The sequence below is a fragment of the Channa argus genome, chromosome 6 (assembly GCF_033026475.1).
Source record: "Channa argus isolate prfri chromosome 6, Channa argus male v1.0, whole genome shotgun sequence".
Classification (NCBI taxonomy): Eukaryota; Metazoa; Chordata; class Actinopteri; order Anabantiformes; family Channidae; genus Channa; species Channa argus.
In genome coordinates, this window is record NC_090202.1 from 24,120,975 (window position 1) to 24,136,005 (window position 15,031).

General features: G+C 40.4%; 1 protein-coding gene across 13 annotated transcripts in view; it reads left to right on the forward strand.

Moving 5' to 3' along the window:
* Positions 1–15,031, forward strand: part of tenm4 (teneurin transmembrane protein 4) — a 139,856-nt gene that overhangs the window by 22,331 nt on the left and 102,494 nt on the right. For all 13 annotated transcript variants that reach the window (XM_067507781.1, XM_067507784.1, XM_067507786.1 and 10 more), the window contains exons 2-3: positions 10,991–11,277; positions 12,277–12,549. In XM_067507781.1, the coding sequence (XP_067363882.1) occupies positions 11,055–11,277; positions 12,277–12,549 (496 nt within the window). In that variant the 5' untranslated portion in view covers positions 10,991–11,054. The remainder of the gene's footprint in view (positions 1–10,990; positions 11,278–12,276; positions 12,550–15,031) is intronic.

Genomic DNA, 15,031 nt, shown 5'->3' on the forward strand with positions numbered 1-15,031 from the left:
GTTTTAACCCATGAGGAAATACGCATGTGAAACCTGATAGTTTCTCATACACAGTATTCAGTTTGTTTTTTTATTTTTGCAAAGAATGAGAAAAGAAGATGTTCATTTTACCCGTCTCTATCATCTGCACCACGTTCAAAACATGTCAGCTAAGTCCTAAAGAAATGAGAGACTCTATGAGCCTCTCTCTTATCTGTATTTACCTTTTGTGACAAGTGAGCGCTGGTCAAAAATTGCCTGGTGCTGTGCCAAAGATGCTGAAGAGATACAGGCTGCAGGGCTGGCATTTTGAATTCTCTACTAAATATCCCCTGCTATCAGTGACAGGCATCAGAAGGAGGGTATGCTTTTAATGGCCGTAGATACGCGTCTCTGAGGAATTCCCAAGCGCGTGACATGGCGAGCGCTGCGGGTGGCTCCTGAACATGCTGTCATTTCATAGTGCTTTCTGTTTGCACAGACTTTCCCTCTAAAGCACAGCAGGGCATCATAGTACTTCGTCTTAGATGATATGTTAAAAATGTGTATGTCAGTGGACAAAACCTGTACAACTCAAAATGTCCTTGCGTAAGTGCTGCTTTTTATTTATTTATTTATTTTAACCATTATGAAACCTGCTTAAGACCTGCTCATCTACATTTGCTTTACTTTCACAACATCACAAATGGATGAGCAGATTTCTCTCTGCCTTTGTTGTTAGCATTCACCAAACAAGATTTTCAGCTCTGAAAGCAGTTTACCCCTGTATCCATTTGGTTAATAGATCCATTAAGCAGCGTGGCGTGAGTGGAGTGCGGCTGCTGTGTGGAGCACAGGATGACGTGTTAATTCTGGGTAATTTATTACCTTGGGTGTCGCTGGGCAAGGAGCTCCTGACAGATCCTGTCTCACTGGGATCGTCCTCCGCCAGGCTTCCATGGGCATCGTCTGCTTAGCAGTGACTCCAGCATGCTCACATCCGCTGATGCAAGTATGATGTAAAACTCTTAGTGCAGGAAAACAACAGTGAGGGTGCACGTAGTGTAGTGTGGTATCAGACTGGCAGACTTTGGAGGTAGGAGGCTAAAAGTACACCTGTGGAGAGGGACAAGGTAATCAGATTTCCCCCCACTGTTATGGGCACTTGCTGGCTCTCATATGGTTTTTATTTATGGAAGTATCCTTTTCTGTCTAGGGCCGGGCTCTGATTCGATCATGGATGCTGATTGTGGCCTAGAGCTGTGGTGATCAATCCTAATTTACTTGGAGAATTAAATTTATATATAGGAGGATGCAGTATCCAGCCCTGATAGATGAAAGGGCATTTTCCTCTTATGCATCAACAATCAAGATGACAGGAAAAAAAGACACCGATTTTGTTTTGCTGTGTGTTTTAATAATATGTAACATTGAGCTTTCACTGGGGAATAAAGGCTGAATTTAAGACTGTTAGTAAATAATCCGAAAGAAGAAATTGAACAGGCCTTTGTGCATAAGGGGTTTTTGTGAGACTCAGCACTGTCTAATGTTGAGGCATTGGGATCAGGGAGTGCAGACCTCCGGTGCCTTAGAGGCAGAGAAGGGGGATTGTGCAGGTCAACACAGCACTGCAAAACTACCCGCCAGCCATTTCGTGTCATAATCAGTTAGGGGCAAATCTACATACACCAATTCTCATTGCTCCGGGAAAATCCTCTCAGGATTCTTGTCAACACTGTAGCACTGAAATGCTGGCAAAATGAATTTTGTTCTTTGTGCTCAATGAAAGCGCATCCTTTTTTCTTTTTTTTTTTTTTTTTAATGAATGTTGTGATCCCGCGTTTTCAGCTGCGGAAAACAAGCACAGTGTGTTTATTGTAGGCCACTGCAGCAGCCACGCCTTCTAGACATAGCATCTTTACAGCCGGAGCTGTCATCCAGTTGATGATGAAGCTGGAGAGTGATTAGCCCCACCCAGAGGCTGCTGAGATGGGAGATGTGGGAGGTGTGTGGTTGTCAAAGCAGGGCTTGCAGAGATGACTCAGTTAGGCACTTAGAGTAAGATCATTACCATGCAGGAACCCTCTGTCTAGCTTTGCTGTGTGTGCTGATTTTTTACTGTGTATATTGAACAGTTGCTGGTTTTATTGTCTCTAACAACACACTTGTGCTTGCTGCTTGTTGTGCATCAGGTTATCACATGGTTTTCATGTTCATATCTTCCCCGCCAAGATGGCTGTTTTGTCAGGCAGAGCCCAGCAAACATCCATATTATTGCTGTTGTGAGGAAACCTAATTACTCCAGTTTATGTGATTGATTGACACTTTTTACTTGAAGCCAATATTACAATTCTCACTGCACAGTAGTTTGCTTTGATCAGAGCATGGGGGGTGGGGTTAATTATGTTGAATTCATTTGTTTTTGTATGTGTACTGAATGGATATGCATTATACCTTAACTATTACTTTGCCCTCATGTTTCCTACATCTTAGGTCACACAGTGTGACTTGATGGACAAAAGTCTTGACACATTTCTAAATTTCAGTCCTCTGCAAAAATAAGTTTCAGTGCAGACTCCACAGCCATCATACTTGATAGCTGTGACGTGATATATTACTCAGAATTGCCTGCAAAATCCAGCTGGTACATGTAAGAAAGAGAAATTTTAAAGGAAATGACTAGGTTCTTTCCTGAGGTAGGAAGTCCTACCCATAGCAGTGGTGCTCAGTGATTGGAGGAGCTTACAAAGTCTGTGATCCTTGCAGCGCACATCCTAACTCTAGGTCTATACAAGTCTGCCTTAAGACCTTCGTTGTGAGTGAATTGTAATTGGTATCCAGCAGTACAACAGTGCTATCTCTTTGAGGGGGCTTCTTCCACTCAGGCTGCTCTTTAGGAGCAATGCAGTGGCCATTTATTGGTCTTGTCACCTAAGGACAGAAGAAGAGTACAGGATTTCTGCTGGGCAGCTTCATGGCGATCTTTGTGAAAGTCTTGAAAACCTTGAATTGGTTGATCTAATTACAAAAATACAGATGTATAGTTAATACAGGTGTGAGTTCACAGTAAGAACCTTGAGTAGATACTTTGGAGGAATTTGCATATTTCACAATGGATGTTGTGTAGTGTGAATACAGACTTCATCTGTAGTCCGATCCGTCAGGCCTACAGAAGTGATTTACATGGTTATTTGCACGTTGGGCTGGGAAGGGAAATCCAAACACAAGTTGTCACATTCTGAAGACATGAATCAACTGAAATCTGCAATAGTTAACTAGACACAGTTTAGGTTTACTATACCTGTTTGAGTTCGTGAAGCTTTTTAGTGTTATTAATTTTACGGAACGTGTCTCTGCATAAATCGCGTGTGGGGTAAAAGGATTGACACTGTGTCTGTGTCACTGTGTCTATTGACACGATTGATTTCTGTATGCGTTTGAACAGTTTAGTAATTGTTTACTAAATGAATAATAAGTAAATACATTGAAATAAAACACAATTTCTGTAAATTACACATACTGTGTTACTCTGATAAACATCATGTTTAGATACACTACTTGCGGGATCATTAGTGGAATCAAGGTGTGATAGCATCAGTGACTCATTTTGTAAATATTGGATTTTCCAAGACACTGCAGACATTTCATTTTACTATTTGAATACATTGTCTGCAGTATGGGAATCACCTGCTTTAATTTCCTTACTTTTTGTACTCTTTAGAGAATTTACAATCATTTAGGCAGCCCTTTCTTAGAATTGAATAGAAACCTAATGTAATGTGCTGGTGCAAAACAATAAGCATTAGCTTGCAGCTCATTTTGCATCCTTTGTTAAGTGGCAACATCAATTCTTTGAGTACTTATATGGATAATACAAAACGGGTCCATACAGTACAACCAGTTATTTTGTAATGAGACTGAGCCAAGTGACGTTTGATTAAGCTTTTGTTATATCATGTTAAACACTGGAAAGGCAATAGACTCTTTTAAGATCCTGAGCCAAATGGAAATGGTAATATTACATAAAAATGCAATGTGCATTAAAAATCCAGGAAGCACAGTTGGTGCTATCATGAAGATTTGTTGGATTATCTGTGCGAAGTGTCTCTGGGGGAGAAGTATTTTCTGCTGTGAGGTTAGTTGTCTGTAGAAACTCTCACACCAAGTGCAAAACAAAGCACATTGGTTTTAACTCACTATCCCACCAGCGGTGTAAAAGTATAATTTTAAGCTTAACTTCTAGCCACAATATAAAGCCATGACACACAAATCAAGTTAGACTACGGTAAGACAATAATGGCCTTTTGGCCAGTTACTAAAATTAAATTGTTCTTATATTTGTGTTCCTGAATTGATTGATATTTAAATAAAATCAAATAAATCTGTTCGCATGGCTAAGTTATACATTGACAAATCGAATCAGCTGTTCCCAGCCATTGTTGCCAAAAAGCAAAGGACCTTCAAATTAACTGCCAGAAAGCTTTTAACAACCTTAAAGATGAATATTCACTCTATTGTTATTAGCTAGATAAGTAGGTCCCAAGATCCCAAGGCTAGCTGGGGCCTTGGTGTGTCGGTAGCTGCTTTTAGAGTTAGACTGGGAAACAGTCTAATATACAGTGGCATTGGTTTGTAATACTCTTTACCTACACCACCCCAGATTTTAGGGGGGGTATTTCCAAAAAGTACATGTTACACTGTATTACTAGTTTTCTTTTTGTCTCCTCAAGACTCTATATATTTCAGTGATATCTGCCTCAAAGACATATGGGTATTTGCTTTCCCGGTGATGGCCCCTGCCGTCAACATTTTATATCTTAGGTAGAAAATAGATCCAGTAAAAACTGCTGACAGTAGGTCTGCTGATTATTTGCATTGACTGAGGCATTGCCTCTGGAGAGATGTTGTTCATAGGATTTTTGTTAAATGTAATTTTTATTCTACACACACCTGAAACTAAATTAAAAGGCATATATCTCTAAACTTTTTTCCAATGAAATGATGAAATGTGTTTTGGTAATTCCAGCAAACCGACCCATAGACATGGGAACATGTCTTAAAATATTGCAGTTCACAGCTACAGACCTTCCCTAGGCTACAGCTGCAAACCTCAGATATTTATAACAGAAAGTTTGACAGTAGCAAGTTTATACTAAGTTGATTTCTGCTGGTTTTAGGTTTGGTTTTGCCACAGGCAAAACTATAAATCACATTCACGTCTCGCTTCTGTAGAATAATGAGCATTAATTGTAGACTAATGAGAGAGAGGTCACCAGCACAGTGACCTCAGCTCTCAGCAGTCATGCTCGGAAACAGAGCACTTCAAACTAGTAGAGAATTTTTTAAACCTGCCTGAACTTCCAATTTATTTGTGGTCTTGGTTGTTCCTCAGGACTTAAGTGAACCCTGTCTGTCCAAAATAATTTATTTACATTAAATCAGTTCAGGATGTTCTGCATACACTATACCAATACTTCAATTGCAAGCCAGCAAAACACACAAATATGCCAATCAGCCCCAACATTAACATGTAGTCGTGGACGGGTGTCAGCATCTGGAAAATATAATGCCGCCTAAGATCGATAGCTGTGAGGTCCGAGTGCTTTGCAGCTCACCGTGTACAGGACCAGTCAGGGTGTCCATGCTTACCCCTGTCCACCACAGCTGAGGATAAGTGGACATATGAGCCTATCATACGACTGCTAACATTTTGCTGTTTTGAGCATGTACAAATATGAAAAGTGAAAAATCCTGGTTGGCTTTAAAAACACTATGGCATTGACTGCTCTCTGTCAGGACTAAAACATAAATGTCTTAAGCCATATTCACACGTGTCCGGAGAATCAAGTCCAGACATTGTCGCAAGCTGCCTTTCACACAAACCGCACAACGTGGGCGATTGCGAGTTGGACACGTTCTCACCGGGGGGGAGAAACTCTTCTTGATTTCGTCGAGGTGTGGTGCCTGGCCAGAGCTAGCAGGAGGCAGGACACAACACAGAAAGTGTGCTGTGGAGATCAGTGTTTGTTTATAAGCACGTCGACGCAGCGCAACTTGCATGTTAAAAATACCCACTCACCTGCTGCAAATCCTCTGGATACATCTCTGCTCTGTTCACACATGGGCCCATTCAGACATTACCTGGACGTGGGTGTACTTGGGGGGCTCGTGCAATACCTTTTGCGTGTCCCATGCAGCTCCACCAGATATATTCTATAGAAGTTCTGGGTTGCAGTGCATGTCTCAAAACAGCTTTGGATGGATTAGTAGCAGGGAGTGTGCTGCAGCAGCAAGTCCCAGTCTACACTTTGTTTATTTTAAGGCTTTTCCACATTCTGTTTTGTGCTCTGGCAGGCCTCGCTTTTGATTCCAAAAGGAGGCAACTGCTGAGATTCCCCACCTCCACCATGCCCCCCTCCTTTCTTCAGCCTGCAATAGCCCTACCGAATTCAGATCTGTTTGGCAAGCCATTCAGCCCGCCACCCCGATTACCCAAGTCTTTTTTTCCTCTATTGAAAACACACCTTTCTGTTGACCAAAGAAGCTTTTCTATAGGCCTTAGGCATGTGAAAGATTGTCCAAAAAGGAGTAAGTGGTGCCTGTGTGGAGCTTTCCTTGGGCTTGTGCTCTCAATGGACCGTGTGGACAATGTTCTTGATATCTGCCCAAATTTCCTCTCTGTTGTACTATAGGCTGCTTGTGTGGGTAGATGTTTGCTCGAAGAGTTTGAAACGTTAGCTCGGTGATCCTTTGTTAGATGATAAAATGGGAAAACGAGGAATAAAACAAAACTACGTATATTTAAAAATAATGGACACCTGATTTGATAAAATGCACCATTTACAATCAGAAATCTTATCGGATTTGATTTTAATTTGTTAAATTGTGGTCACATTTTAAGCTTATTTTATCTTAAAATGTACAGACCCACAACAATATTTAGCTCGTGTCTTGTATATCAGCAATCATATGTCAAAAAATGTCATCACTAATCAGGAACGCACTGTGTCTCAATCAATAGTAATTAAACGATTTCACAGAGAGGTAACCTCTAATCATCTCAGGGAATTGTCAGACGTTGTGCATGTGTGGTCTTTTGCCTGTTTTCTGCTTTGTCTAAGAATGTTGTTCCTGGATTCTGTGTGGAAAAATCTATGAGACATGTAAAGAGCAGCAAGCGGTTAATTATAATGGAAAACAGGGTTGTGCACCTAGAGAAGGCCAGATTTAGTATATGCAGCACCACTGAATAGCAATTCTCAGCACACTGCTAATTGTTTGATGGATAGTACAGGGCCATTTGCATTTATATTGTACCCCAAACACCTCCCACCTATTTAGTACCCATATTTAACTAACTCCTGACACTAGAGCAATGGTCACAATGATCTGTGCAGCAAAAACCTCGACATGTGTTTCAACAGGGGCTGCTATAACCCTCTGTTTGGACTGCGGGTGGTTTGTTTGTTGCTTGACGGATTTTTTTGTGGCGTTAGGATGCTGTAATCACATCAAATTGTAAAGCTTGGTTTGGTGTGTTAAGGCGCGCTGACTTTCCAGGGTCCCTTTTAATGTATGTTTAAGAGCCAAGAGATCTGTTGTGACAAAGGTGTTTACATTTTTAACACTAAACTGTCATCACAGTAACACCTAGGGAAAGAAATTGATGGCCTATTAAAAATATTTATTGGTTGGTTGATGGATAAGACATAGGCAAGATGCATCCGTGTCTCCCTCCCTACTAGCTGAATTGCACTCAAAATCAAAACAAAAAAAACGAAAGTAAACAGCTATTAAAAGCCTGGGATTTGCAAGAAAGTGGTTTGGGTAGATGATGCATGTGCAGCACAGACTGTACACCCTCTGTATGAACTGTGCCATCTGAGATATGGGTTTGCCTCTACAAAAGAAGTCTTAGTCAAACAAAAAAAAAAAAAGAGTATGGTTTTGGTTACATGTAAATATACATATATCTGAGCTCCCTGTGGACAATCAGACCACAATCTTTCCCTAATCCAAACCAAATGCTTACATAAAAAAGTTGTAAAAAGAAAAGAAAATGTTACTGATATTCCTGTATGAGTGTATTTGTTCCTTAATTTGCATTTATTACCTTAATAAACGGATATATATTCTGGTCACAGAATATACACGTATTTGTATTTTTTTTTATATAGAATACGTAATACGGTTGTACATAATTGTCAGCCTGGTATGATCAGATGATAATTTCAGCTGTGCCCAACATTATTAACATTTGCACAATGCTGTGATTTTACATTTGCTAAGCTATTTAGGACAAAGACTCTTTGTTCGTAACATTTCAGTCTGCAGCCTACCACTACAAACATTCTGCTACACAGCAAGGATATTATGCAACGTTACTGTATACGGTGGCTTCAGGTCATGTCGTTTTTTTGTTCACCGGTCGCTGCAACATTTTCTCTGCAGAACCACATTATTGCTCAGCTTACAGCTGCCATACATTTGCTTAACACCCACAGACAAACCTGACTCTACCCTGGCTGATTGTAGACAATGCAATTCAAAAATGTAGAGTCTGCAGTTGTTTTAAAGGAGAAAACAGACAATCCATCATTTCTTTTGTCTATCCAGAGAGACCTCAATTGATTTTGGATCATTGCATAGATATGCAGTTAGCTTCTTTTGGCACTGTTCGAGCCGTGCAGCTTAGGATTTAGAGGATCTTTGTCTCTGAAATAACAGCATTTGATTGTTATCATCATTTCAGGGATTTCAATCCGTGGAAGTCATTTTTCATGGTCTTTGTAAATAACTTTTTTTCAATGAGCCTTTGTGACTGTACCCTCATTAACCTTCTCAGTTAGTGTTTCAACTTACCTCTTTTTGCCCCATGCGTCTTACCATGAGATGAAAATAACGCTTTTAAAAATAGTCTTATCACTTACTACCAGGATGTGTTGAGACGTCTTTGTTAAATAAAACATAGTGTTTATTATCTCCACAAATCAGTACACTAAAATAATACAACTGTGTCGTTGTCTTTGTTTTAGCGCCTTCTCCCAGGATTTAGACTTAGACAGATGAACAAAAACAACAACCTTGCTCTGTGGCGGTGAAACACAAGGATAATGCCAGATGTAGCCTATTTATGAAGAAAAACACTGTTTCGTTTTATAGCACGCTTTGTGTAAAAATCCTGACAGCCGCACTCAAGGTGGATACATTTCCGGGCCCTACATTTGCATCACATATCATCTGTCATTGTTATGGCCCGTTGTTTCTTTGAAAAACTCCTCTGGGTTTCCCATGGCCTCAAAGGTACATCTCATTGCATACCAGCCGATTAATAACAAGAAGGAAGGGCTGTGCAGAGGAGAGATGGCCGGAACACCGAGCCCAGCTCTTTGGAAGCAAAAACAATGCACTTTACACAACATGCTTGAAACTTTAGAAGGCTGCTTGTTCTCTGCTCTCTCACATTTGCATAGCATCAAGGATCTTGAGTAAAAGGTAAAACTTAGCAGCCTCGTACAAGCTGCATCTAAAATCTTGGGAGCAGCTGAAGTGCTCTTGCGGCTGCAGAGTGGGAGCATTTTCTCCCCCCGCCATGTGGCGGAGGTCCTGGTATTGAGGCCCCAAGTCATTAATCACTTGGATCTTTTCAGCTGTCAATACATACAAAAAGAACCACCCCCCCAAACTCAACAATGGTGACTTAAATAAAACATTCCTTTTTTTCTTAAAGCAGGGGCAAATATAGTTCACTACGGATTATTGTTTACTGTTCTGTCCGGCACAAATCTCATACAGTATTCATAAAGAGCTTATCTTGTAGAAAAATCCTTGTCTGAACAACCCAGGCATATTGTCAGTAAAAACTCCCAGATTTGCCGTGAGTTTTTATCTATTTTTCAAACAGCCGTGTTCTCTTAGCCAGTGACTTAAATCTAATTTTTTTCTCATAGTAAAATGCATTTTCAAATGTGAGAGCAAGTAATATAAAAGTAGGATCTTGCAGCGTCAGTGGTGATGTCATTGTATTTGGAAGACAAAAGAAAATGTATTATGTAGTTGTAATATCGGACTCGAATTTCCTTTGCTTAGTTATTGAGCTTCAAAGTAAACAGTGACCATGGATAAAATAAGCTTATATCCACAAAGCCATTTGCCAATCATAGTATTTGTCAACCATGTGGTTGCTTAGAATGAGCTGTTGCAGCGTGACATCACTAATTTTCATCATGTTGACCAGTAAGGATACAGTAAGGTCTTGCTTGTCTTTTGTCGTTTTAAATGAGAACATAGATACCTAGTATTGTAAAATGCAGCCCATATTTAAATGCTACAATTCCCTCTCTCTACTGATCATATACTTGGCTGTCCTATTTGACAATGGTTGTTTTATTTTTCAGATTTTAATCATCTCCGCTGGTTCATTGTAGCCCTAGATTGTTTGACTCCTCGCTGTTCAGCTGGCAATGATTTGTGGCTCACAAACAACACAATTCATGGAAGGACACCTGCCACTTTTACAGATCCTGGAAACCCAGCCTTTCTATGCGGCACATAAAGTGGAATATTTGTGAGAGACTTGCGCCGTAAACTTTATTGGTGCAAGATTTGTTGTACCATATTTTATTAAATCTAATCCTGGTGGTTCTTCATGCTCTCCCGGTGTGTGCTGAACCATGGTGGTAGGAAACATGTATTTGCATTTTATTTCCACAGTTGCTTGGTTAAGAGTATGTGTGTGTGCACCTGTGTGTGTGTGTGTGTGTGTGTGTGTGTGTTTTATCAGTGATGTCTTTAAATTTAAAAAAAAATGGTTATCTTTTGAAACCCTTGGTAATGGTGGTTACAAGGATTCATATTTCTGAATTAGACATATTGTTGACTGTGTGAACTTTGGTTTGGGTGCTGAACAAAGGGAACACAATGGCGCATTAGTAAAGGATTATATTTTAAAATCACCACTGCTGTCAAGGCACCTTTTTAAACTTGCTTATACATCCTTTTTTTTTGTTGTTGTTTGTTTTTCTTCTTGCAGAATCACTCACAGTAAGCTGGCATTGTAAACCACATTTGGTGTTGAAAATAGTGTGGAGGCAGACATGGAAGTGAAGGAACGCAGACCCTACCGCTCACTCACTGCCCGCCATGACACAGAGCGCCGTTATACCAGCTCCTCCGCAGACAGCGAGGATGGCAAGCCCAACCCCAAATCCTACAGCTCCAGTGAGACACTAAAGGCCTTTGACCATGACTCAAGGATGGCCTATGGGAGCCGTGTCAAGGAAATGGTTCATCATGAAGTGGACGAATTCAGCCGGCAAGGTTAGACTTTTGTGTGCCAGTGTTAGAAATATGCCTATCATAATAGGAAATTGTCATCACTACAGTTAATCTGTAAGTATATTAGCGGTGCATAATGACATAAAAATCCTGGTTATTAGTTTAAGGGCACATTATTGCCTGGTCTCAAACTATGCATCAGTGCTTTTTAATGAAGAGTCTCTTGGTATTTCACATTCAGTCACTGTAGAGGTCACTCTGCACTTTATCAGAGGTGGCCAAGGATTTAAGTTACCATGCCAGAGTTACAACCTGCATAGAAGACATGCATACCCTCCCCCATTTGTTCAAATATATTATTGATGATTAGAGATAAAGCCATATGGGTTGAGGTACCCTTAAATCTGACTCAAACATACTGTACGTCTGCAGTGTTCTTAAAAAATGTGAATTTTTAATCATAATCCTTTCAGGCCTTTTAGGTGTTTATTTTATTCATTTATTTTTTTTTTACAGCAATTACAGAATCTACTGAGATTCTCACATTATCAAGGTCTGCTTTCCAAGTTTACAAGTGTGACTTGTGGTGGTAGTTTACGAGACCTTGTTAGAGAACTTGTTAGAGAAGATTAACAAGACACATGCCTCTGTTTTTTAATATGACACTTTGTACTCGGCGATTGTAAACTGCTGTTTGTGTTATGCAAAGCATCAATACTTTAAAGGCTTATGTGCGGGATTTGGGAAATTTCCTACTTTGGTGAGTGGATGGCATTAGGATTCTTTCATCAGTGTGATGAAAGTTGCCATAATCCCATAACAATACTGAACATGTGGGATTTAAATACTAAACGTGCCTGCACCTTTATGTAACTGTTCCAACTATTGCCTGGGAATTTTTTTGCCTATTTGTGGTTTCTGCACCTCTCAACACGATATAGCTGTTATTCTCTTCTGTACTGAATGTAGTCCATGATGTTACGTGGTTGACTTATTGCCACAGTTAGTTACCAAAGCTTTGTATGTGTTGGCTTGTTTTAGGGGCAGAGTTTTCCCTGCGAGACCTTGGTTTTGGAGAGGCCCTCCCATCCCACGTAGCCACGTACAGGACTGACCTGGGGCTGCCGCACCGTGACTACTCAGTCAGTGTGGGCTCAGATGCAGATACAGAGACAGATGGCATCATGTCACCGGAGCACGCGGTCAGATTATGGGGCCGCAGCAACACCAAGTCAGGCCGCAGCTCGTGCCTCTCCAGCAGGGCCAATTCCAACCTAACTCTCACTGACACTGAACACGAGAACACAGAGAACGGTAGGACACTTCTGTTGTTTTACTTTCCTTCACCAGTCTGTTGAGGCCAGCTGATTTTCCAGTCTTTTTCCATGCGGAGTTGATTTTGGTGCTGAGATGAAAAAGTTTTTGTAAGCATGTTGTTGCACACTGAATGACATGCAATGTCCGACAGAGAAAAACACAAGCTAGAATGTTCTGTATGGTACAGGCTAAATGGCGGCTATTTTTGACAATCTTCAAATGTAATTCATTCAGCCACGAGCGGTTTCATCTCGTCTGTCCTCCTAAATATCTGGGGACATTTGACACTGTCGAACATTTCAGTCTGACTAACTAAAGTTGGCAGATTTATTAAGCTTTTTGAATCTCCAGTTACATTTATTTCTGATCTTGACTAAAACCAAACATATTTAGGATTTGACCAGTGTCTGAGTACAACCGGAGTTATGCCACGCCATTACATCTGATGGTCCTCATTTCCAGATCAATTTATTCTTACTCTCGCTATATCTATCTTTTGAACTGTGATGGGAAATGCTAGATTTCTCTTGATGACATCAGTGGCTGGAAGAGGAAAGCCATGTGTGCTGAATTCACCTTTCTTAGATTTGGGGTTTCTAATTTGCCCCCAAGGGCTCAGTGAGCTCGTGTGCCATCTCAGAAGGTCACTTGAGCTCAGACAATACGTTTGTTTGAGCCACGTCGAGTGTCGGAAAATGCCAGGAGGTAATAGCTGTTCTGCTGAAGATACTCTCTTTCAGATTGTTGATTAGTGTGCTAATATAATGTCATGATAAAAATAAAAAAAAAAATCAGTTTGGAAGCAGAAATGCCCTCTGGAAAGACACTTCAGACCCCCAGTTCTTATGTGTAAACTCTGTTACATTTTATTAATAACTTGCATAATGCATATGCTGAAGAAGAAGTTCTTGGAGTAGATTCACTGCAGTGTGAAAGCAGTAGCTGTCAGAGGGGTTTGGTTTACTGTCATTGTCCTTTTATATCCATAATGCCTTCTCCCTTTTTCTATTTGATCACCAGCATTCCTGCCAAAATTGATTATCCTACAGTTTTTTGACACAAAGGTATGACTAGGTAAAAACTTCCTTCGATTTTATTATATGCAAAGTTGAACACAAACCCAAATCATACTGTCAGATTTATGATACTTTTCCCAGGATACTTCACAGATAGAGAAACTCGAGGCAAAATTCTAATTGCCCCTGCACAGCCTTGTAAAAAACCTTGTGAATACTTTTGCATTTTAGAGTGTGTCACATTATGTATTAGCTGCTTATTATAACTGACAGAAATGACTCTTGGAAGTGGAATCCATTTGCGAATGACTCAGGGAGAGAACGTGGCATCCCTCTGCTTGATCATCTGAGATGCCAGGGGACTTGAATTTGGCTGCATTGTACATAATTAAAGAGAATCTCCTTGGATGGCTCTTCAGGGGTTGGTACGCTGGAATGTATTCAGAGCACCCAAAGCTGCAGCATCATGCTACATCTGTGAGACCCAATCGAGATTCTAAGTAGCTTTTTATTCCACTCGCCCAAGCAGAAAGAGCACTTGTATTCAGCATTTAATTCAGTAATGCCTGATAACATACAATTTATATATGGCAAGTTAATTAAAATCCATCGAGCAGGCCTGCTTGTGTGTGCTTTAATCTCTTTAAATCAACAAACCATTTACTCTGCTTTAATGTATTCAAGCTGCTGGGCAGTTCTCCCCTCTTCCCATGTGACTTCCTTGACCCTGGTTTTAATGCATGCAAATAAGCAATAGCGAATTTGAAGCAATTCTTTTGACGCTCATGTGATTCCAAGACAGCCCTTATATGCCTGTGAATAAAAAGCCTTTCTAGCAGTGACATTCTTTACAAAGTTTCCTTCTGGTAGTGATCTGATGATACATTTTAGCTGCTACCTTGATTGTACAGTCATTCTGACCCACAACAATAATTTCTCCGCTTCAACATTTTATATATTTTCTTTGTACTATAAACAATCGTAAACAGATGGTAAATGATTTCCAAATGGTTGCTGGTCTTTTTTTTATTAACATTTTTCACAATGTTCTATCTTTTCTGGGAATGGGGTTTGTATCAGATGATTATTAGTAAAAATGTAAGGTGTCATTGAAAAGTAATGCATCACTATAGTATCACTATCACTTTCATTCACTGGTGTTCTGTATTGTACATTTGGATAAGTCGTTTCACGGATTCTCGTGGATTGTTAATGTGCGTGTTGTGTCGTCGTGGCTTTCCGTATGCATGTATGTGGGTTTGCATGAATAGTGCCTGCATGCAGTGTGTACAGGTATGTGTATGTATCCCACCCATGCTGCTTCTGGTCCCTGGGGATCTCCTTGAGGACACTTTAACAGCCACCAACTGCTGAGTCATTGCACATCCTACTGAGTCTGAACAGCGAGAAGCCCAGCCCGACCTGCTGACTTTGGGAGGGGGCCACTGTTGTTGGATTGTACC